At 33.1% G+C, this 26626-nt stretch overlaps 1 protein-coding gene across 2 annotated transcripts; it reads right to left on the minus strand.

Annotated features, from left to right (window-relative positions):
- Positions 1 to 1850: 1850 nt before the first annotated feature.
- LOC122293287 (glucan endo-1,3-beta-glucosidase 14-like) lies at positions 1851 to 6599 on the minus strand. Of its 2 annotated transcripts, none has more exons than XM_043101809.1 (4): positions 6394 to 6599; positions 4607 to 5634; positions 4234 to 4379; positions 1851 to 2092 (listed from the first exon to the last, which is right to left on the minus strand). In XM_043101809.1, the coding sequence occupies exons 1-3, from the start codon at positions 6443 to 6445 to the stop codon at positions 4323 to 4325; spliced, it is 1137 nt and encodes a 378-aa protein (XP_042957743.1). In that variant the 5' UTR covers positions 6446 to 6599; the 3' UTR covers positions 1851 to 2092; positions 4234 to 4322. The 2 variants fall into 2 exon arrangements, with proteins under 2 accessions (XP_042957743.1, XP_042957744.1); XM_043101810.1 differs by lacking the exon at positions 6394 to 6599 and adding an exon at positions 5971 to 6339.
- Positions 6600 to 26626: the final 20027 nt, after the last annotated feature.

Consider the following 26626-nt stretch of genomic DNA (forward strand, 5'->3'; position numbering starts at 1 on the left):
CACTAGCCACCTCCTTCAAAAGAATATTCTGTTCCTCACCAGACTCATTTTAAAAATTCAAACTGTCATAGGAAATGATAAAACTAGCTGTTTTGGGAGTGCTAGTGTCTTCAATTAGAAATGTTTCCTTTTCCTTCTCCACAATCACATTTTCCTGTGATAATACCTTAGAGTGTGCCTCAGACTCTCTCATTTGGTTACTCTTTTCTTTTTTAGCAGTGTTGCTATCTTCCTCATCGGAGTTCCATTGCCGACGACAGGAATTACTAGAGTTGAAACTACCATCATATTTTTTTGATCACCAAGCCACCAGATGGAGTAGAGTTGGCCCTTAACCATTGGCCATATCGATAATGGTTAGTCTAGTCTCCAAAGGACAAACATAATTCATGAATGTGCTTCAGTGTCCCACACTTGAAACAAAAATTAGGAAGTCTCTCGTATTTGAAGTTGATCCAAATCTGTTTGCTATTGAAACTTAAAAGTCTACCACAAACCAAAGGTTTTGTGATATCAACTTCTACCCTTAACCTCAAGAGAGTGCCCTAGCCAATCCCTTCATTGTCAACATCCACAGTGAGTACTTTGCCAATGGTTGAGCCAATGAGATATCCCATATCTCGTATCATGACTGCTAGTGGAAGGTTATGCATTTGGATCCATAAAGGTTCAAATCAAAACTAGATATCTTTTGAGGACAAATTTCCTTCAAAGTGCTGCAGACTTACCAAGTATCTATCAAAGGACCACGGTCTGCCCTGAAGAACTTTTTCTTTATCATGGACATTCTGGAACTCCACAAAAACTTGTTATCTCCCATTTGTTTAAAAGTGACCCAGCCAACTGATCTCCAGACTTTTGATAGAGTCGAACGAAAGGCTTCTTTATTAACTGACTTATCAGTTATGATTATTGCAAGAATGCAATGTCTCCCACAAGAACATATAGTATTAACTACATCTTCAGTAACTAATATGACTTGTTTTTCTTCTTCTATAAGAGTTAGGCCCTTCCATTACTTCGTTAGTTCCTCTGCCATTCCTTTACCCCCACTCTTGAAGAATAATCTCCAAGAGACACAAGCTTTTAAGACAAAGCAACCAACCTCACTCTTTCAGAGAAGGAGATGACTCCGCATAATGTCATAATTTTATATTAAATACAGTTTTAAAATATACAAAGTCTATGCATTGTCTTTAAAAATCAAAAGTGGGGAGTATTAGAAAAAAGTATTATTTATTTATTTATTTTATGGATCTTAAATTTGCTCCATTCTTTTCACAAGAAATTCACGATACTAGTGCAGTTAATCTTCCCCGTTTAATCTACAGTTGCAAGAAAGTTACAAACCAATTAATCATTCTCGAATTGCAACTGTGAAAGCTCCGTTGTGGAGCTTCAAGAGGCTTGAATGGTTCCTCACGTCTCCACACCAGCTCGTTATGAGCCATTACTAACTTTGCAAAAGCTACTTTAGTTATTTATCTATATTTTCTCTATTTCATATAAATAATCTTATTTCAACTTTTTTTAACTTAATTTTAAAGTTTTTTCTTATTACTAATAAATTTAAACGTTTTTTCACATTTGTTCTTATAAACATTCTTAATTCATCTCATCTCATCTGATTATTAAAATTTTCTCAAATTTTCACATAAAATAAAATAAATAATTTAATTTTTTTAAATTTCAAAATAAAAATAATATTAAAAAAATATTCTAACAATATTTAATTCAACTTTTAACTTTCATCTCATCTCATCTCATATGTAAAAATAAACGAGACTTAATATTTGCAAGGTCTCCGTCAAAATGCTGTCATACCAATAATCATACAAAGCTCTAAAATCTTCACCAACTTCTCCTTTATTAATAGATTAATTTTGGTTAAAGAATTTTGTATACATTATTCAGATTTAGTGTTACTAATTTAGAAGAATTACGTACCTACTATTCTAGACAGTAATTGCTGGCTATAATTAAATGACTTAAATAAAATATTTTGACCAAAAACTTCAATTCATCGCAAGCTGCTGAATTAATGACCTTTGAGGTTAGAAATAAAAAGCTCTGCTACCCTTTGTCTCCCTCCCTGCACAGATGCAAACAATATCTCAATCACATGAACAGGAATATTGCAAATACATTGATTTTTCATGTGTTAGTTGGCTATGAGTATTTTAAACAAGCAATTGCCCATATTTTAAAGCAAGTGTATCAAACTATGTTTGGTTTACACGTCCCATGGATTAATGACTCAGAAACTACTTGAATTTATACTAATTTTGCGGATCATATGTGCTAGCTAGGCAGTCACTATATCTTAAGTTGAAATCCCGGATGCATCCATTTATTTATCAATCTTATCCTCTTGGGCCATGCCGATATGATTTAAGAATCTTATGGTGCATACGCATGGTCCATGATGTTGATGCCCACCGGTCCACCTCGTGGCTCAAGTATCCATTTGTATTTTGTGATGTTACATGTACATAACTTCTAATAACACAAAAACAATAGAGAACTATTTGGCCTGATTTCTACGTGGGGATTTTTATAATTCTAGACACAAGTTTTAAACAAGGAACTAGACAAATTATGTAAAAACAATAGGGAATAATAAGAAACTAGAGTAATGCTAGATATAAATCTTGAATAGATAAGTTCTATACAAGTCTTTTGTAAAAAAATAGGTCCCATTAATAAAGAATAGTTTCTTTTACACTTTTTTTAGATGTGGTCTGTTTTTTTTTTTTTTTATAAAGGCTTGTATGAGATTTGTCTCTTTGAGATTTGTACAAATCATTTCTCTTTTATAATAACATTAGAAGAATATTTAAGAGAACAATAGAAGTCTTGAGTTTGAACTCAAACTCTAATCTTAATCCTATTTAATTAAATATTTTTAGTATGAACACAACTATGCCAACTTTTTCGAGTACAATTAGTTTGGCTTTAGAACAAAAACACAATATTTAATGCTATGGAATATTTCAAAGATGTTTTTAGAAGGCATATTGACCTTGATTTGATTAGTGCATATCTTTTTCTTTCCAGAAAAGACCCACCATACAATGTTGGGTATCATGTTTGATGTGAACAAAGAATAGAAATGGGATGTCTCCAACTAAGGTCGACTCTAGAAATTCTCTTTTGGGAATAGAGAGCAAAAGATAAAAGAAACAGAGGTAGCCATCATGAGAGAGGTTTGAATAGTGAGTTAAGATGAGATAAGATAAGCTGAGATAAAAGTTAAAATTTAAATAAGATATTATTAGAATATTATTTTTTAATATTATTATTATTTTAGAATGTGAAAAAGTTGAATTGTTTATTATATTTTATGTGAGAATTTGAGAAAGTTATAATGATTTGATTAGATGAGTTGAGATTAACTATCTGAATCTAAACGGGATTTAGATTCAGAGATGAGATAAGATGGTTTTAAATGAAAGTTAAATATAATATTATTTAAATATTATTTTTTAATATTATTATTATTTTAAAATTTGAAAAAGTTAAATTATTTATAATATTTTATATAAAAATTTTAAAAAATTATAATAAAGAGATGGGACGATAATGATGTAAATGAGGCCGGTTCACGATCAAAGACAGAAAAAATTAAAAAAACGGCTGCAGAAAGACGGACTTTTTAGACTTCTTTTTCGACTGGACTTTTGTCTAGCTGAAGACAATAAGAATCGTGTCCACTGCAAGATAGACGTGCACCATTACAAGTGGGAAATAAGGAGGATGGAGACCCACTACCCTATCTTCAACAAACGCTACTAAAAATGCAATTTTATTCATTATTTGCTATTTGATTTATATTATAACTCTATTATAAACGTATAATGTCAAGTTTCTGCTTGCTTTAAGCATACGGTGGACAGACGTTGGACTGATTCTACCTTATAGATTCCGGGGCTTAAAACCTTTCTACAAAAGAAAGATTCCATATATATATTTCTTTTCTAATTTGTTCTAATGTATGATCAAGTTATGAACTTTCAGAAAAATTCAGAAAAATGAAAATTTTGTTGTTGGACCGACCTATCTCAACTTCCTATCAGGACTGTGTGGCAAGCGATAAATGAAGATGATAAATGCAATAAACAATGAAACATGTCATTATTTTGAATAGAGGACGAAAGTCATGGACCCATCTGTCAGGTTCATGAATTGGGATAGTTGGCATTATCTTAAGGTAAAAAGTAAATGATTACTTACCTACAGTAACTCCTCTTGCATTGGAATGATCTCCAGAAATTTCTCTTCCTCCCTTGACATCGCCTGCCCTTTGAAAGATTTACATGTGCTTACGCACAGATGAAGCATGCAATGAGGAAGACCAGAGAGCTGAAGATAGACAAAGCCTGCAAAATATGGGGAAGGAAATAGAAAGCTAAGCATTAGATACATTATGCAATAGAGAGATTCTCTCCAATTGCGTCCAATACTGAAGAGAGATATATATCATGTGGGGGGTCTTGCAACAGTTGACCGTATAGAATTTTCAGGAAGACCCAACCTCACATGAAAATTTAAAGTTGTCTATTTTCCTCTACATTCGACCATCCAAATGATGAAGATTGCATCTTACATTCTTATCAGATGCTGAGATAAACACTGGGAGATAGCCCTGCAATCCGATGTTGTAAACTGGTGTACCATCAGGATAGTAGAGGCCATAGTTCCTCTCTGATGCTGGTCCAGGCTTTAAGTTCTCATTAAAAAGAGCAAAAACGTGTACATCAATCGGAGTTGACGGTTTTGCTGGAGTACCTTGCCTCTCTGCTATTCTCTGCAGCAAGTTACCATTGTATAATCCTGCATTCTGTGGTGTAGCTCCTGCCTCATTAGCATCCCCCTTAGACGGCCAACCAGTCTCCGAAACTTTAACCTCAATATCCGTATGCCCCATTGCTTTCATTGCCGAATAGACAGCATCGATTTGAGCATACAACATGTTATCATAGTGCAGATTTGTGTTAGGATCAATCATCCCTTGGTTGGGCTGAAACAGCACATATTCTAAGGATACCTGATCTGGGTTATCCTTGTATGCAAAATATGGATATGCATTTATCAAGAACGGAGAATTGATCTCAGAATGAAATTTCAAAAGGGGTTGGATATATTGAGCAAGATCTTGCCTAAAAGTTCCAGCTGAAGGAGGGTAGGAGTTTCCTAAAATTGTAAGAGAATGAGCAGTTGTGACAGTAACTTGCTTATCTAGTTCAAGATTGACAAGAACACGATTTACTGTTTGCATTGCTGGGAGGAGATAAGGAAATAACTGAGAGTCATTGCTGCTGAAAACCTCATTTCCCACAAGGATGCAATTGATCTTGGTTTGAGGAAGGTGGGGTAACAGATGCTCTTCAAGCCAAATCTGAGCTTTAATGGGATCTGCCATGCTTTGGAGATACTCATTTCCTAGCCCAACAATGAAATCAACATTCGAGTTGGAGAAGGCAAGCAGGACATTCGGATCGGCATCGTAGAGTTTCACTCTACTGATGTTGAGAGATCCAAGGAGGATGGCAACACGAGAGGGAGATGGGAGATTGTTCGCGATCTGTCCGTAGTTAATTCCCATTCCAATGCTGAAAATTTGGACAAATGAATCTGAAAGTGCGAGGAACAGAGTTAGAAAGGTATGAACAGCATACAGATAAAAAATAACAACCAGATATGAATTATAACACCATTTGTTTGGCCAATATTTTAAATTAATATCATCTGCAGATGCACCCAGAAGAAAGTTAAGGTTGATGAAGGTGTCTAAAATATGTATCTCATTTATCAAAAAAACATTTCTCCAATCTAGCAATTACTCTTCAACAACTGGAAAAGACTAAATCCCAATGACAAGAATAGATTTGGGGGCATGAAAACAAAACATTTCCAGGTAACAGCGACAATAAGCAAATCCATCATCAGAGTTCAGAAAAATTGGCATACTCCAGAGAGGGAAAGGAGAGAACAAGCACTGAACCCAAGTGATAGAAACTCAGAAAAATGCATATCCATTTATAAAAGCTTCCCTTGTATCGAAAAACAGGGCCATTAATTAAAAGGAAGAAGAAGAAGAAGAATAAAATAACTCTGTGATTGCTTATAAAACAGAGGTAACGATTCAAATGCTGCAGAATACCCATCCAGGCTGTACTTGTTTTGTTTCAAAGGAAAAAAAAAAAAAAAAGGCTAGGAAGAGCATTTATATTGCACCCAGTTGGACATGATTTTTAGCAGAGAAACACCCAAGACTAGAACTTCAAACTCTCTTCTGTATTAAATCTTTCTCTCTTTTCCTCCACTTTCTTGTGAACCAAACGTACTTGCAAAAGAAAAAGAAAGTTTTGAAAAAGCGGAATGCCAACAAACCTGAAAGAGTGAGAAGCAGAAAGAGCGCTCGAAAGACAGAGCAGCATGCCATTATCGATCTGATCTTGGTGTTCACTCTTCAGCCAACCAACACCACCCCCACACGAGTAACGACGTATCGTTTTAGTAACGTGCGCTCATTTTATAAAGGATCAGAGGACGGTCTCTCTTACTGTGATTTTGGATACCCGGAGATTCTACCCAAATTTTAGAGATATGATCATATGATTTACAAGTTCAATCACTCAATATTTTATACAGATTATTTCAATTATAATGTTCGATTTATAAAATTTAAATTTTAAAATTTATCATTTAAATCAAATTATGTTATTACTCTATTCCACTCATTGAGTATGTAATATTCTGATTATTACACAATTTTTAAATTTTTTAATAATAGTTTAAAAAAATTATATTTTATACGTACCCACGTATTCTCGTTAATTTTGTAACATGGCTATAGAATTAGTTGCCGCCATTTTATTTCCAACCATTATTCAAGTTTCAATTTAATAGAAATAGAATAAAGACAAGCTGATCATACTGTGAAACTTGAAACTTATTATCGATATGAAAAACAAGAAAGGGCAGGGCGATCTCTCTCGTTAAAAATAAACAAAAACAAAAAACCCAAGGCAATCTCTCTTTTTCTTTCCCTTGCTCGTAAAATCCCTCCAGTTTCTTTGGAGTCACCCTCCTCTCTCTCTCTCTCTCTCTCTCTCTCTCTCTACCGATTTTATCTATCAAAATAGTTCTCTTTTCTTAATATTATTTTATTTTGTTGTTTCTTTCAAAATCGAAAAAGGCAAATCTATATTTTTTTTTATCAATTTTCAAGAGATGCGCATCACAAACCATAAATCGTTTGAAAGATGGTGACAGTTTGCCAAAATCACTGTGCATAGTCCTCACGTGCCGGTCACAACTGTGCGTGATCCCCACATGCCATTCATTCTGACAACATTTCTCACCACACACGTTAGATCACCAAAATTTCCACCATCAAATCTGATTTTTGTGGTTAAAAAGAGATAAATATAGTACCTTCACGCCATCATAGATTTTAAAGTCTATCAAAATTAGTCTAAATTATATCATCATTTTTCACATTTGTTTTACTTTTTTTTTATTGTTTAATAAAAAAGGAAAATGAAGTAAAAATATTTTTTTTTTAAAGTTCACAACATCATTAACAAAAAATATTTTTTTAATTATGAAGTGGAAAAAAAAAGAGAAAAAATTACAGCAGTAGCTCCAACGGTGGATAGAGCGGTGCCAAATTATTAAGTAACTAGGAAGAGTCAAAATGTTTGATTTGATGGGACATTTGCACTATAGGCTTTTATTTATTGTAATTTAGGTCGGCAACTGCTAACCTTCAAAGTCTAATGTCCTAATTATCGTACAAATAATGTGAAGTCCTATGGTCTCTAAAAAGCAGTCAGCTTACTGGACATGTGTACCTAGGTTTGAAAAGTTTAGGTATAGCTGGTCAAGGAGCTTTTAAAAAATTTTGGTACCTGTTCCTTATTGAGTTAATTTGTGATGACAGATAAAAAATAAAAAAAAAATAATAAAAAAATAATATTTATAGTTATAAATATAAAGAATAGAATTAGAATTTAAGCAGTCAAGTAATAAGGGTATAACCGGTTTGATCTGGTCTGATTTTGGATAAAATTTAGAATCGAATCGGTATGCACCAGTTTTGTATTTTTTAAAATCGATTATGTACTAATTACCTTCCTAAATCGATACTCCGGTTTCCAGTCTGGTTCGGTCTAGTTTTATATTTTTAATTTACTATATTATATATTATATAATATGATATATCATAGTATACAATACTATAGTGATAATATATTGTAGTATATTATAATATATATCATAATTGTATTATAGAATATAGTGATATATTATAGTATACTATAATATATAGTGCTATAGTATTAGTATAACTATTAATATAATATACAAAATGATATAAGATTTTAAAATTTAATATTATATATTTTAATTAGTAATTTATCATATAATACAAAACTATTTTATATATAATTATATATTGTATATAAAAATTATATACAATAGAAAAATTAAAATATATATAAACGGATCTGATCTAGTCCAGTCCAGTTTTAGAAAAATAAAATCAGAACCAGACTGATTTTGATTGGTTTAAAAAAAATAAAACCGGTATTGGACTGAACCAATTCAAGACCAAAGCGATCCCACCGGTTTAGTCTGGTATGGTTTGATTTACCGCTTCGCCGATTTTTTTTTTTTTACACTCCTATCAAGCAACAATCAAGTTGTACATCCTTAGATCACAGCAATCTTCCCAAGACATCTTAGCAATCTTCTCAAAGTCAACTAATGTCTAATGTTAGGAAGGAAATCAATTACTGTACATAGTAATTTGTTAGCTGTATATTTTTTATAGCATTCTTTCTATTATTTACCTTCTATACATAGATAAGCTTGTACATGCTACTATATACATGATTGAAAGCATAAATCTCTATCTCAACTCGTGAGATAGTATTTTTCAAAATATCTTTATGTTATCAAGAGCCACTATGGGTTGATAGAGAAGCTTTGCTTTCTTTTCCCCCTTTATCTATGGAGTCTTCTGCAACCTCTGGTTCCTCTAACTCTGTAGAACCTTACACATTTCCAATCTCACAAAATTTGTCCAATTATGTTTTCCTTAAACTGAATTCTAGCAACTTTCTACTATGAAAAACTCAAATATTAAACTTACTAAGGAGTTATGATCTTCAAGGATTCAAAACAGGTGACATTCCAATCCCACCTCAATTTCTAGGTGACCATCTTAGCCCAACCCACTGTATAAAAAGTGGCGTAGGTATGATAGATTAGTAAAAGACTGGCTTACAGCTACACTATCTAAAGAAGTGTTAGGCATTGTTGTTGACCTAAACATTGCCTCTAAAGTTTGACAAGCTCTTGTTCATACTTTTGCAAGAGTTTCCTCTCATTGTAACCTTGCCCTTAAGCAAAGGCTTAAATCTATCACCAAAGGATTTGATTCCTTAAGTGATTTTCTGAAGAGGTTCAAGACTGTCTGTGATGAACTTGCTGTTATTGGCAAGCCAGTGGCAGAACATAAAAAGTCATGGTGGCTCCTCAATGGTCTTGACAAGGAGTTTGAGGTTTTCACAGCAACTATGCTCAAGCCAACTGTTCCAGCTTACTTTGAAGTTGTAACCTTATTGGAGAGCTATACAGACAGGTGCAAAATTGATGCTAGGGGTGTCAAATCGTTTTCACAGGTTGTATTTGTGTCGTGTCAAGTATGAATATTATACTATATAGGTTAACTCTAACTCGACCCATTAAGCCTATTATATCAAAATCTCAAATCCTAACACAACCTGTTAACGTAATGGGTTGTGTCGTATCAATCCGTTTTGACTCATTAATAAATATTACGAAATATATTAACATGACAAAATACGACCCGTTTCAAACTGTATATCTAAATTGGTTGAATAGATCCGAAATTAACCTGTTTAACTTGATTAAATTTAACAGAATTTTATATAAATGTTAAAATCACAATATTTATAAAAAAATTATAAAACTAACTACAAATCTAAATAATAAAAATATTGAAATTAAAATTCTAACAATTTTACTTTTAGGTATAAAGGTATAATTGTAACTTTAACTTTCTTAATGTATCATAACGGATTGATCCGTTATCAACCTGTTAAGTAATCATGGTTAAAATGGGTCAAAGATTAATGGTTCGTGTAACATATTGCCATTCTTAATTGATGCTAATCCCTCCTCTATGGTCTTTTATGTATAGAAACAGTACAAGCAAAAGAAATCCAACTCTAGCTCCTTTACATCCAAAGGTCGTGGTTTTATACAAGGGCAATCTACTGGATCCAAGATAAATACTCCATCTCCAACACAAAATTTCAACAATCACTCTCGTGGTTTCCCATCCAATTCAAAATCTGCAAACAAAGAGGCATTAACATGTCAGACCTGTAACAAAAGAAATTACACTGCTTTAAGGTGTTTTAAGAGGTTTAATCACTCTTTTACACATTATAGTCTTCCTCAAAGTTTTGCAGCAATCAAAATGGAGGATAGTTTTTTTGTTACAAAGAAAGTCTAAAATTCTTGAGTTTGAGTGTCCAAGCCTTTGGTGCCAATTCTCTTTATTGGTGGATTTTTCAAAAACCTTTTCACTAGTTATGAAATCAGCCATTATTAGAATTGTCGTTACACTTGCTACTATTAAAAAGTGAGAACTTCACCAACTAGATGTTAAGAATGTTTTCTTACATGGCTTTCTTAATACTACTATTTACATGCAGTAGCCACTTGGCTATGTCGATCCAAATTAGCCTCAGCATGTGTGCAAGTTAAACCGTGCCTTGTATGGCTTCAAACAAACTCCTAGAGCTTGGTTTGACAGGTTGAGTGTCTTCCTTTTACAGCTTGGTTTCTACTCAAGCTTAGCAGATCCCTATCTTTTTATCTGCCACTCAGACCATGGGATACTAATTATTTTACTCTATGTTGATGAAATTGTAGTAACAGGTGAAAATCCATAGAGAATTTAGTGGTTGATCTCTCAGCTTAGCACTTCAATTCTCCATCAAAGACCTAGGTTTTCTACATCATTTTTTGGGCATAGAAGTTCATAAAGTTGGTTCTGATCTATTCTTATCTCAGCACAGGTACATCATGGACTTATTAACTTGGGCTAATATGCATGAATGCAAGCCCTTGTCCACACCTATGCCCACTAAAGGTCAATAGCCTTATGCTTTTGAAGAACTTCTTCTTGATCCAACAACCTATAGAAGCATTGTTGGTGGACTATAGTACCTTGCTTTTACTCGAGCAAATTTGTCATTCAATGTCAATTATGTTTGTCAATTCTTGCAAGCACCTACTATGATTCATTTCCAGCTTGTAAAGAGGATACTTAGATACTTGCAAGGCACAACCCAACTAGGCCTTTGCATCATATCAAACAGCACACATGATCTATATGGTTTCTCTAATGCAAATTGGGCAGGTTGTCAAACAAATAGAAGATCCACCTCAGGCTATTGCACGTTTCTTGGAAGCAATTGTATCTCTTGGAGTGCAGAGAAGTAACCAACAGTTGCAAGATCAAATGCAGAAGCAAAGTATGGGGCAATGGCATCCATTGCAACTGAATTAACATGGATTTCTACTCTACTCAGAGATCTTGGCGTGCCACTACTCAAAACACCCTCTCTACTCTATGACAATATGAGTGCACATTATTTATGATTGTGAATCCTATTCTACATGCTAGAACAAAGCACATAGAACTTAATTATCACTATGTAAGAGAAAGAGTTGCCCTAGGCTCTTTGGAAACCAAGTTTGTTACATCTCTTGATCAACTTGTAGATATCTTCACAAAACCCTTGCTTAAGAATCCATTCAAGGTGCTGCATGACAAACTTGGCTTGTGTTCTCTTCCACAGCCAAGTTTGAGGGGGAATATAAGGAATGAAATCAGCATTCAAGCAGTCAAGCAACAATCAAGCTGTACATCCCACAATCACAATAATCTTCCCAAGACATCTCAGCAATCTTCTCAAAGTCAACTAATATCTAATGTTAGGAAGAAAATCAATTACACTAGCTGTATATAGTAATTTGTCAGCTATATATTTTTTATAGCATTCTTTCTATTCTTTGTAAACCTTCCATACATAGATTAGCTTGTACATGCTACTGTATACATACATATATATATATATATATATATATACATACATATATATATATATATATATATGTATATGAATGAAAGCACAACTCTCTATCTCAACTCGTGAGATAGTATTTCTCCAAACATCTTTAATAGAGTGCACAAATGTCAAGCAATGCTATTGTAAATATGAGATCACATAAAAAATTAATTTTTTTAATAGTAAACTCTACTCTTTAAAATAATAAAAAAAATGTAAGGTAGTACTTTCACAACCCTTAATTATATCTAACATTACTCTTATATAAAATATTGATAAAAATTGATAACTACAACTCACATAAAATAGACTGCAACAATCAAGTTTGTAACCATGCCTTCAACGAAATAATTTGTTCATCAAGAGAAATATTTCACTGTCTAAAAGACAGACACGCGGTATTATCATCCTATCACAATATGTTATATCAATACAAGTTAGGGTAATTCTACGTACAATCGTGAATGTGTAAATACCGTTTAATCACTTTGAAAAAGAGTATGATCTATTATTAAAAAATTAAATTTTTTCATGTAAATATTATATTTTATTCATTTTTTTTTAAATGATTGCACGACAGTTGCATAATTCACGGTTGCAAATATCTTTTTTTATAAAAAATTTAATTTTTTTAAATACCAATTCAAAATTTTTAAATTTTAAAATAATAATAATATTATAATAATATTTTATTTAACTTTTATTTAAAATCTTCTGATCTCATTTGATTGTTCAAACAACCTCTTTTTCCTTCAACAGTCATGTTAGCTTTTGCAAAAGACGGGGTACTCCTTCATTTGTGTGAGACGGCCATTTGGACGAGTTAGCCGAGTTTGGAAATACCCACAATGTACCCTTAGATGCTACCATCATCTATATCCTCCCATTTCAATTGACCCGTGTAGCACAAGAATGGCTTTCGAGGAGAGCAATTTCATTTGCTCTTTTCTATATTTTTTATTCATTTTTTCCATATCTTTAAATATATATATATATATATATTTTAAAAAATTCACAACATCATTAAAAAATATTTTCTTAATCACTAAATTAAAAAAATTAAAAAAATAAATAAATAATTTATTAGGATCCATCTTATCCTTGGTGGAAGTATCTTTTCTCATTTCATTTTCATATGAATAATGCTACATATAATTATTTTTACATACTCCATATGCATTTTATTAATGTGATTGACTGTATTAATTTTTTTAATACACAACTAATCATATTAATAGAGTGTACAAAAAAATATACATATAAAAATAACTGTAGATAAAATTTTTATTTTCGTATTATCATCATATGCTAAAGTCCTATACAACACTACCACCATGACTATATTGGGTGTACCACAATTACCATAGTCATCATTCTATGGAATATAACTTTGGGCTTTTAATTATTCGAAAGAGTAATGTTATATTAACTCTTTCATTTTATTTTTATCTTATTATATAAAATATAACACATTTACTAGTAGATAATAAAGAATCATCAACTAAAATAATGAAAAATTATATATATCACATTACCATTTCACTTTCTTTTCACTATATAAGATTTGATATATTTATCATCATTAAATGATTATTTATTAGATAATTTTTCATTATCCAATAATGATAAATATGTGCATCTTACCTAATGCGATAAAAATATAGTATACAATATTACTTTTTTGAATATATTCAGCCCAAAGTTTTGAAATTGACAAAAATAGATATGGCACGTGTGAACTGTGCTGGTCTCTCAGAGGTGTCTGAAACAAGAAAAGTTATTTTTTTAATTATTATTAAAATCCAGAAAACTAATAATAATAGAGTGGGTGTGCAGCCATCGACTCGGAATTTAAATTTGGATGTTTATAAGAGTAATTTTTTTTGTAAAATTTTATATATTTTTAAAATATTTCTAAATAATTTTTAAAAAAAATAATATTCATAGTATTAATAAAAATATTTATTTAATTATTAAGTGAAAAAATATAAATAAAATATCGGAAGAAATGCTCCCGACGCATTATTGGATCAAGCATTTCTCTTGCCAGCAAATGCTATCAGAGAAAATAATTAAAAAAGATCATCAGAGTTTCCGCGCACGTGTTGCCGACCTCCTCGGCTTCCTCGCCGTACAAGAAAGGTTGGCCGAGATCGCAGCAATAGCATGTGTCACATTTATTAATTCCAATCTCCACAAACAATTGTAAATATTAAAAAAATCACTAAAATGAGATATCTCAATAATTACTATTGTTTCTATAAATATTTTGATTAATGTTAAATGAGTAATAAATTATACATTTTATTCTTATTTTGATTTGAGTTTGAGTGCCAATAAATATGGCAATTGTCGCTACTTTAAGGTATAATTTGGATAATGAGATAAGACAAAATAAGATACTTTTAGATTAAAATTAAAAGTTAAATAAAATATTATTAAAATATTAAATTTTAATATTATTATTATTATTTTAAGATTTAAAAATTTTGAATTATTTATTATATTTTGTGTAGGAATTTAAAATGGTTATAATTATGAGATGGGATGATATGAAACTCTTTATGTATCCAAACTAAGCTTAAATAGATTCTATTTATATACTAATCTTAGATGTGAAATTCTTGGACACAATACTGCTTGTGTGTTAGGGCGGTAAAAAAAATTGAGCTTGAAGTTTTTATCTAATTTTTGTTTGAGTTTATCTCGATAAGCTAAGTTCTCAACTCGAACTCAATTTTGATTTCGCTTGGCTCGAGTTTTTTTAAAATAATATTTCATAATTAAGAATTAGAGAAATTGCAAAAAAAATTCTAAATTTATAGAATTTTTATAACTAACAAGTAAATCCTCTATTGAGTTTAAAAATTGTAAAAAATTATAAATGACTAATATGTAACTAGTTGTTATTTATTCATAATAACCATATATTATATGTCTACATAAATTATTAATACCATAGACATAATATAACAGTATATATCAACATTTCATATATTGTTCATGTATACTAATATATGAAATTATTAAATCTAACTAACGTACTATTGTATAAATTATAAAGCTACGAAGTAAATTCAATATATAGATATATGTGACTAGCCATAAGTAATTAGGTTATATACCATATATGTAATTACAAAAGGTGTGATGCTTATATTAACTAAGATAAACACATTTATTAATTTATGAATGAGTTTTAATTGAATCGAGTTAACGAGTTGAGTCAAGTATAAACGAGCATACCTTAATAGGCATTGCTTAGTCGAGTTTAGTTGAGGATGTGTCAGGTACTAATTGAGCGGATATCTGTTTTAACATGCGAGTTTTTTTCCTCACAAGTTGAATTTGATTCTAGTTTAACCAAGCGAGTATTGAGCAGGCTGGTTCATTTATAACCCTATTGCGTGGTGAGCTTTAAGAGAAGAGAGATATATAGTAAAATTCTTACATGATGATGAGAGAGAAGAGAAAAACAGGACAAAAGGAAAAAGAGAAATGTTACACACAACTATTTTTGCTTACTCTTTACACATTCTATTGATATTATTGATCGCATTAATTTATTTTTAATACGCAGTTAATCATATCAATAAAGTGAGTATAAGAGTACGTAGAAGTGACTGCAAATAAAATTTTTGAAGGAAAATTGATTCTTGGCATCATCATGCAACTAATTCATTACCATCAGGAGAGAGAACCCATAAAATGAAGTACAAAAGAAAAATGAGTTCTTGATCTCATCATGGGGCTTGTCTCTTCTATTGCTATTTCATGAAGTGTAAGTATTAAGCGATAACTTACCTAAATTATCAGAAAAATTTGAATGAAAGTAACGTCTTGTTCCAACAGTAAATGAGAAAAAAAAAAAAAAAACTGTTGAATTGTACGTGCTATCAACAATTATGGTATTTTAATTATAAGAATGTAAATAGCTTCTTCTTCCTTTTTTTTTTTTTATTTTTATTTTTTTTTTAAAGACTGACATCTTGCAACTACATGACCTACTTCAACCCAAGAAGTTATCATCACAAATCATGGTGTATCTGACCTAACTCCGCATAATTACTTTCATTAGTTCGCTTTTATGTCTTGATGATTACTCGTTGTCTTTTGCTTGAAGAAGATGCAATCATAATAACACTTCCATAATGGAACCAATTATTGCGGAAAGAGAAACTCTAAGACAGCGTTCATGACATTCGGATTTCTTGTTATATTCCAATGAAAACTAGATGAATAATGATACCCTTAGTACTTAGCAACAACGTTTCAAAAAGCCTGGTGGTTATAATTAGTTAACTTTGTGTATTTTTATTTTTATTTTTTCTCCTTCTCTTTGAATTTTAAAAAGCCCGTCACTGTGCTCAAATCCTTCTTTCTCTTCTTCCATCGAGTCCATCTCTCTCTCCTCGCACCCAAATTGACGACCCCTCGGCGACGGTTTCTATCATCGATAGTAGGCTTACGTCACGTTGAACAATCCACCAGCCATATACATTATCATAGCATCACAAGGACGCCAGCAAGCATGACGTCTACTCACCATTGCATTTTTGCGACCATTGCGGTATTCTTGGCACCGTTGAGAACTAGAAGCCATCGTATCCACATAAAACATCACACAAGATTGACTAGCAGCCTTGTGCTTGCCACTCCCCCCCCCCCCTCTCTCTCTCTCTCTCTCTCTCTCTCTCTCTCTCTCTCTCTCTCTCTCTCGAATGTGGAATAGTGGCTAGGTGAAGGAGAGGAGGCGCGTCGAAAAGTGGCTACACAAAGGGGAGGAGGTAGGGATGGGCAGTGAGACCTTGCTACCCTTCACCCTGCCCAACCATTTAGTCCCACTTGGCTTGGGCAGGGGTCCCCATCTGCAAACAGGCGATGTGCGGGAGGATGCCTGCATGGTTTTGGCTACTGGGGGATATGTCTAGGTTGGGCCCAGCTTTACCCTATCTTGGGCCCAGGCTTTTCTCTTTGAATTCAGGCCCATGCTTTTGGTTGCCGGGAGATGGGGCTTACCCTATCCGCCCAGCCCAAATTCATATATATAAACAATTTCGTTTAATACTTGCAAATGAGTATATAAACCAAAAAACCCTAGCTCATTCCTTTCTCTGTCTCTCTCCCTCCGCCGTTCTTAAGTTCTAAGTTCTATCCTCTTCTCTCTTCTCTTTCATTGTGTTTGACTGTTTGTACTTTGTTATTTCTTGAATTTGTTGTTAGATAATAGATTTGTGGAGTTATGGATGGATTTGTAGATTTGTTGTTGTTTTCGGTTGTTTTAGATTTTTTTTTTTGTTTTTGAATTTTTCCGATTGTTTTTGCTGTGGTTGGCCAATGGGCAAGGTGGGGTGGATGGCTGTTGGGGCCAATCTACCCCTCAGCATCTAGACGGGGGCACTTGCCCACAAGGGAGCGGTGCTAGGAACCGGGGGTCCAAACTAATGATTAAGCTGTTTAGACATAATCATTTAGGTTTCGTTTAGTTACGCAGTTTAGATAAAATATTTTACATGGTAGTGAGATTATTGAGTTAAGATGAAATGAGATGGTTTGTAAAAAAATATGTGTTTGGATAATAAGATGAGATGATATAGTTTTTACTTTTTTGAGATTTGATAAAAGTGTGCGTCTACCAATTATTGAATATCATTTAATAATTATTGGGTAATAGTTATGAATATATTAATAAAAAAATAATATTTATGAGTAATTAAAAAATCTACCATAACTAAATTTAAATCCCAAAATATATATTTTTTGTTATTGGCCAAAATTACTTATATTCCCAAAAGTTAAAATTTCTTTGTTAAAAGATATTGTTCTAATTATGACTTATTTACTTTTATATATATAGGAAATTCGAAAATTTTTAATTCTAATTATAAATTAGAATAATTTTGATTATTGTAATAGATAATTATATTTATTAAAAGTGTGGTGGATATTTTTGAGAAATGGGAAGGAAAAATATGAGCAAGGTAATTGAGAAATGGCAAGTGGTGTTCACGGAAAGGAAAAAAAAAAAATATGTACTAAAATGGTGTTGGGGAAAGGCATGTGGTGTGCAGTGCTAGCACTTTTCCATCCCAAAAATATAGGAAGACTGCGGGTCACTGAAGAATTGTACTATTCATTCACTTTTTAATGTTTTTAGTCAGACAGTAATTGTATTTATTGAAAATCGGTTAGATAAGATACAATTGTGTTTCATCGTTTGGGATAGGTAAAGCAAAGCAACAATACAGTTCAAATCTCATCCCGATATCCAAATCAGACCTTAATGTTCTATAAATATTGTCCGTTCACGCCTTTTTCCGTTAAGGGTGAGGATGAATGCCAACAATATAATGGATAATTAACTTGCTGTAGTGATTGGGCAAAGGTGCAATGCTTGGAGGAGTACATGCATAGCATAAACAATAACAGGTGTGAAAAATATAAATAAAGAGAAGAACGCACTGATTTTAGGCACCAAGGCTTACATTTATGGATCTTGGGTATGTGAAACCTATTATAAACCATCTTGAATGGAAGCACTCATAGTCTCTAAAGCTCTCAGTTACATTATTCATGGAGATGGAGATCAGAGAAAGGGGAAGGAGAGATGTTGCAGCTTAGGTCGCTTTCCTTACTTTTTAAGCATTGCCAGCTTCAGCCCATCTTTGTATCCCATCAACCGGTCATCACTACTTCAAGACCAGCTTTTCTCTTTATCATCATTGTGGGACTCTGTCAGTTTATTTTACTTTCAACATTTTCGAACTTATTTTATGTATCTATTTTTTCATTTATTGTTTCATATGAATTTAGAAGCAGAAATGGAAAATTTATTCCACATACAAAAAAATAGAAGCTACAATATTTCTAATCTTAAAATAGAGTAATGTTACATATAATCGTAGAGTGTGCAAGCGTCGTACAGTCACTTTGAAAAAGAATAAGATTTACTATTAAAAATTAATTTTTTTATGTGGGTCTCATATTTATTTATTTATTTTTAAATAATTGCGCGACACTTACGCACTCACGATGCAACTATCATTTATCTATTTCTAGTCTTAAAATAAAATGAAAAGGAAATTCTTTTGGCTTTTTTGCATTGCCTACTCACGAACCTCTTTCTATTTTTTGATGCAATTAAAATCTCAGGACAAGGGTACGAGAGCTAGCTGGTGAGAGAGTATGAGCTAAAATTTCCAGAAAAATACATTCACAAGTAAATTCATAGAAAAATATCGTAAAAGATATTATATATGCTTGGAAACCAAAATGGAAGGTTAAATTGTAGGGCTTGTTGGTTTCGACACGAATGGTGGACTTTTTTAGCAAATTGTTGTTTGGTGCGCATAATCTTTGATTTAATTATGATTTTTATAAGAATTATTATATTCTTAATTTAGTGGTAGAGTACACCATTTACATTATTTAAATGGTAAGATTTTATTTATAATATTTAAATTTTAAAATTTTTATATTAGATCAAATTATGTAATATAAATATTTTACAATATATATGTGTTCTATACACCGGTTATAGATAAGGGTATAATCGGTCCGGTCTGATTGGTCCAAAGGGGGATTTTTGGACTGGACCGAAACTTTTGGTCCACCCATTTTCTACCCCAAGACAAGACCAATTATCTATCGGCCCAATTGGTTCATTTAGTCCATTTTGGTATAGACAAGTGCAAATTAGACCACTTTTTGTTAAAGACCCAACTTACTTTCTATTGTGTATTTTGGCCCAACATTATAAACTAAATGATAAATATTATATAAAATAATAAAATTAAATTAAGTGAACTATTTAACATAAATGATCTAATCAATTCATTAATAAAATTATTAATTATAATTATATTAATGATGTTATGTCGTACTCAATAATATGTGTATGAATTATGATAATTAATTCATAATGGCATATATTAAAATTTTAATATTTTATATATGGGTAATGAATAATTGGATCATGGAAATTTTATACTTGTAACTTAGGTATCTTACCAAAAAAATGTACCTAAATATATATATGTTGATAACCAGAACTTCATTAAACTAAAAATCGCATTAATACATTAATTGTTATCAAACCATAAACCATGGTGAACAAAAGAAGGGATTTGCTCCCACCATACATTGATATCAACAACGTTCCAAGCCTAATGAATGAGCTACCCTATTCTCCATCCTGTTGACATGTAGTACTTGGACTTGCTAAAAACACAACATCAGATTCTTAATCTCATTAAGCATATTACCAGCACTTGCATAAGAGTTTTATGTGGATTGCAGCTCTTGAACCACACTAAGTCAGTCTGTTTCAATGATAAATTTTGGAATGCCAAGGGGAAGGCATATCTATAGCCCTCTCAACATAGCAATAGCTTCAATTAAGGCTGCCTCATCCACCTCTAGCTTAGTCTTGCTTGTAGCCATCACAATTCCTCCATTTGTATCTCATAGAACAACCCCAACTCCAGCTTTCCTTAGATCAGCAAAAACTGCCCCATCAACATTTACTTTGAGAAAACCATATGGTGGAGTGTGCCACTTAGTTAGCTTTTGTAACTCCCTTGATGCAGTTGCTTGCACAACATTCAATGCTTTGCAGATTGATAAAGTATGTTCAGTCGCTTGAACAGGTTATACCAAATTTTGTTCCATCTGCAACTAGTTTCGTCTATACCATAAACTCCAACAGAGGACAAAAAATAGAGTTAACTCAGCTTCACTGCGTCTAATCTTCGCACAGTTTGAGAAAAATTGAAAGAGGAATGAAAATGCTTGAAGAATGGGAAGAATTTCTGCCATTAAATATGATTACTAGGACAAATTAGCATAGCATGAGTAATATCTTTCTCATGATCTTGACAAAAATAGCACTGAGACTCCACCTCAACCTTTTTCCTCCTAAGACTAGTAAGAGTTGGTAATATATCCTTACAAGCCTTTCAAGCAAACATTTTAATCTTCTTGGGGATTTTCATGTGCCAAATTTTCCTCCAAAGATTTTCGTCTTGCATCTGCAGGATGTTTCCCCATCACCACTAGCCTCAAAGTTCTGAATTGGCTTGTACGCACTCTTGATAGTGAACTTGCCATTTACTTCCTTGTACCAAATCCACGTATCCATACATTGATTTGCTAACAATCGAACATTTAGGATCTCCTTAGCTATACTTGGATTAAAGAGAGCTCTAACCAACTGTTCATTCCATGTCCTAGTTGTAGCATCAATTAAATTGTCCACTATAGTTTCTTCATCCACAATTGTCCCATTTTTGCTATCCAAATCTGATTATAAAAGTCTAGGGCCAGGTAACCAAGGGTCATTCCAAATCTTCACTAATTCACAATTCCCCACACACCACCTACATCTTTCCAAAAGCCAACCCCTTGCTTCAAAAATTCCCCTCCAAGTATAGGAAGGTTTAGTGCCCAGACAAGCTTGGGAAAATATATAATTAGGGTAGTATTTGGCCTTGAATATTCTTTGCAGCAAGGAATTCTCATTTTGCAAAAGCCTTAATCATTGTTAGGCCAATAATCACATATTAAACATGTGTAAATCCAGAAAGCTCATCTCGAAACATGTGTAAATATTTTAATTAGGTGTAAATACTAGATAACTAGAGTATGTGTCATAGCATATCATGTTTTGATTTCATCATATAATATATTAGTTAATTGCTAATAGCATATTAGTTAATATTTAATAGTATATTTAACATATATGGTTAATGATGATAGGTTAAATGAAAATTACATAATTAGGTTGTACAACTACTATATAAAAAATAATTAATATATATACTGGTTAGCCCAGTAAAAATAAAAAATAATAATAATAAAAAAAAAACAACAACAACCATAACCTAGGGACAAGACCAAAATTTGAAAATTTGAAAACTAATGGACCGAAACCAACCATTATTGTTATCTGTAAAGCCCAAACTAAGCAAAAACAATTCAATCCAGTTGAGTTTTCCAGTTCAGACTAGTTAACTTACAGCCCTAACTATATAATTGAATTTTTCTTTTTATAAATTTCATAATTTGAATCTTACAAATTAAAATTTACCATTTAAGTTATGTGAATTATGCGTTCTAATATCAACTTGATAATTGAATAACTCATAGAAGTGGTATTAATTGTCAAGTACTACTTCTTATGCTTGTTAATTGAAATTTTTACTCTTTGTAATTTTATAAAATAAATACTAAAAATTTAAAATAAAAAATTTAAATAAATCTGAAAAGAAATTATAACTTATTTAAACACAAATGGCCAAAAATGAACCATGTTACAATCAACTAATACAACCATGCAACTTCATTAAAATGAATTTTAATGTTGTGAAATTACCCTTCATTTAATATATAGTTCTAAAATAGTTATAAATTAATTATCTTGTATGCGAGAAAAAGGGAATTGTGAAAATTAATTAGGAAGAAATGAGTATTAATTGAGACAGATTGAAAATCAATTTCTAAATGTTTTACTCGAAGCCAATTTTCAAAAACTGAAGACTTGAGTTTTTCTTATTATTCAGTTTTTATTGACTGGACTTTTTCAAGCTCGTCTAAGTACTATAAATTTTAAAAGTTATTTTGAAAAATATTTTGCATCGAAACAAATAAGAGTTGGAAACTCAGTGACTCCTACTTGGTTTGATTTATATCAACACATAGTACATGAAATGCTTCAAGCATTTTTAGAATTTCCTTTTCCAAAAGCTAATTATATGTGTTGATGTCGTATTTCACAGGCCGAGTAGTTCCAAAGAAGCCCAACCCAATGACCTGCAACTAAGAAGAAATGAGAGTTCAGGAGTAGCTCGGGGCACCTGCAATGCTCAAGTCAGTGGGTGTTTTCGGTGTAGATTTTGGAGAATGAAGTGTTAAAGTGTGTGTAGAAGAAGAGTAGGAAGAAGAAGATCTAGAACCCTCCTCGGCGAGGGCAGGGGGTATTTATATCTAGCTTGGGCTCGACCTCAGAGAGGGATCATGGAGTGTCAGTATGTACTCGGATCAAACTTGTTGTCAGCCCCTTCATCAGGCAATAGTGTGCCAGGGCAAGGTCGTGCCAACTATTGGCACCCCCGAAAGCACATTGTTGTGTGTATAGTCCTCAGTGAGCATTGGATGCATCGTGATCCCTAACTGTGGCGTGGCCTCCTCCATGTCCCATTTAATGCGGTGTGTGTTTGGTCAGATGTGCCTCATTTCAAGACATGGCCAGTCACCGAGGCTCTGGGGCAGGCATCATTCTCGTCCTTGTTCACAGGGTCCTATCGGCCACTTGGGTGTCAGGTAGTTCTTGACTATGTGATGGGGATGCAAGAAGGACCAACCACTTGTCACGTATATATTGATCGGATTTGTTGGCAATTCCCTTGATTTTAGGAGCTAATGTGATTTGGAAGAAGTTGGGCATTTGAATGATTTTTAAATTAAGAAGTTTGAATATCGATTTGTTCATATGTTGGATTTATTTCCCTTAATTTTAGGATTTGTTTTGGAATGCTATCTTAAAAAAAAAAATTGTTAGAGGGAATAATTGGGGGAGGACTAACCGAACCCTAAGGTATTTAAATATTTTGTAGCTTTGTATTGAATTATTATGCTGTTTTTTTAATGAAATTTTAATATCTTATTTTCGAGAATGGAGTACTAGTCCGAATTAGTCTTGATTTTCATACTCCAAACAATTCGGATCTTGGTGTTGCCTAAGGTAACCCTTGATTCCAACACAACTGTAAACACCTAAATGTGAGCGAGGCTTCCATCTTTGGTACTTTCATTCTGAGGCATTCAACCCGTGGATAGGAAGCCAAGGAGGAAGATCATGGCCGATCGACAATCGATGCATAGGGAGTAGATTGAGAACCTTGAAACCACTTTGGAGGCACAACAAACCATCACCAATGAACGGTTTGGGAGGATAGATGAGGTGCTCCACCAATGGGTGAACCAAAGGAGGGTACTCGAGAGTGGAATTGGAAGGCACCATAGAAGAAGGGCCGAGAGACACCATAGTCCCGAAGGTTTTATTAGATCTAGAAGAAGCCAACACCATGAGAGGGTGGAGGATTTGGATTCATCTAATAAAGATTCCTCAAATTTCGATGAGGAATCAATCAAGAAAAGTGAAAGGAAAGAAGAAAACCGAGGTGAGAGAAGAGGTGTTTGTAATGGAAGGCCGATGGGTGAAGCCATCAAACCTAAGATGGACTTTTCCAAGTTTAATGGTGATAACCCAAGCACTTGGGTAAGTAGGGTCGAGCAATACTTCAAGCATAATCACATGGAGGGTCATGCTAAGGTGTCTTATGCCACCTACTTCGTTGAGAGGGGGCTAATCAATAGTGTCAATGGATGAGGAAAACCTATAGAACTCAAATGAGGGAATTGAAATGGCCGAATTTTGTCAATGAGCTCTTCGGTAGGTTCAGGCCGGCGAATATATGGACTAGCATGAGACTCTCTCAGAGATCATGCAAACTGGATCTTTAAGGGATTAACAAAAAGAATTCAAATACTTATCTACAAGGGTATATGGGTGGTCGGAAAAAGCCCTCATTGGGACTTTTGTGGGAGGCTTGAAGAGTGAATTGGCGGTGGAGGTAAAGCTTAAGCAACCGAAAGCCTTGATGTAAGCCTTGGAGGTTGCATGAATTAAAGAGGATTAACTCCAAGATTTGAGAAAGAATAACCGCTTTGAGGTAAGGAAACCACCCCTAGTGATTTCCAAGTTTGGTGCGAACAAAAATTTTAATAAGGACTTTTCACCGGGAGGCCTTAGTGGAGGTGCATCAAATGGAGTCAAGTCACTGCCAACGGGCGTGAAAAGATTATCAAGGGAAGAGATGCAACGACGAAGAGAAAATGGGTTTTGTTTCAATTACAATGAGAGGTTCATAATGGAACACAAATACAAGGTGAAACAAATTTTTCTCATTGAAATGGAGTAGGAAGAGGAGAAAGACTTAGAGGAGGAAGAGCAAGGAGCAATTTTCAAAGCTTGACCTTGAGGACAAGGTTAGTCTTGAAGGGGGAGGACTGATAGAGATGCAAGAAGGACCAACCACTTGCCACATAGATATTGACCGAGTTTGTTGGCAATTCCCTTGATTTTAGGGGCTAACGCGATTTGGAAGAAGTAGGCATTTGAATGATTTTTAAATTATGAAGTTTCAATAATCTAGTTTGAATATCTATTTGTTAATTTGTTGGATTTATTTATCTTAATTTTAGGAGTTGTTGGGTTTGTTTTGGAATGTTATCTTGAAAAATGTTGTTAGATGGAATAATTTGGGGGAGGACTAACCGAACCCTAGGGTATTTAAATATTTTGCAGATTTGTATTGGATTATTATGCTATTTTTTTAATGAAAATTTAATCTCTTAATTTTGATAATTGAGTGCTAGTCCGAGTAAGTTTTGATTTTTGTACTCTAACTAATTCGGATCTTGGTATTGCCCCATGATAACTCTTAATTCATTCATCCAACACGACTGTAAACATTTAAAGCGTGAACGAGACTTCCATCACCATGGCGTGGCCTCTAGCTACGTCGTGACTGGTCTGCCTAGGCTGGGCTAGACTCGGTACTTGGGCTTTTTGGACGGACCTTTGGCACAACTCCTCTCTTCTTCTCGAGCCCTGGGCCTTCTTGTACCTCACAGCCCGAACCCATTGGACCTGGGTTGGCCTTGGAAATAACCCACCGCACAATATGACTACTAGGATTTAGAATAAATCATAAAAAGGAAATGATATTTACAATTTTAGTATATGCAAATTCCATACATTTCATTTAAAAAAAAGTAAACCTCACTTTTTTTAAAGAGAGTGTACATAATTTGCATACCTCATGATTGCAAATATCCATTTAAACTTTTAATACATGTGTTGATTTCACATGTTAACGAAGTAGAGATTTTGATTTAGACTCTAGCTTTGCCTATATAATTATTGAGTAATTCTACATACCATATTGTTATCTCACTTTCATCCTTTTTTTTTTTTTTTCCTAATCAAGCTTATAATATATATTAAAGAGAATTACAGAAGAGGGGGTGGATCCTTTCCACTGTCCAGATACAAAAAGCAATGAGGAATTGAAAAGATGGGTAGGTTACCAAACACAAGGTTCGTAGCTGCCCACTGCGCCACTGAGTGCGCACATCGATTTTGAGATCGATGGATTTTGGTAAATTTCCACGATGGGTGATCTTCTGCATATGATCTGATGTCTTCTACAATGGGAGATATTGACCAGAAAAGGGTAGAATCTTTACAATCAATAGCCGAAAAAACTGATTGAGCATCACCTTCGATTGTTACTGAACTTGAGTTATATTGGAAAGAACTACTGGCCATGACAGTTGCAAGTAAGGCCGCTTTTGCTTCAGCTACCAACGGGATGGAAGAGGCGATT

The sequence above is a fragment of the Carya illinoinensis genome, chromosome 14, assembly GCF_018687715.1.
Source record: "Carya illinoinensis cultivar Pawnee chromosome 14, C.illinoinensisPawnee_v1, whole genome shotgun sequence".
NCBI lineage: Eukaryota > Viridiplantae > Streptophyta > Magnoliopsida > Fagales > Juglandaceae > Carya > Carya illinoinensis.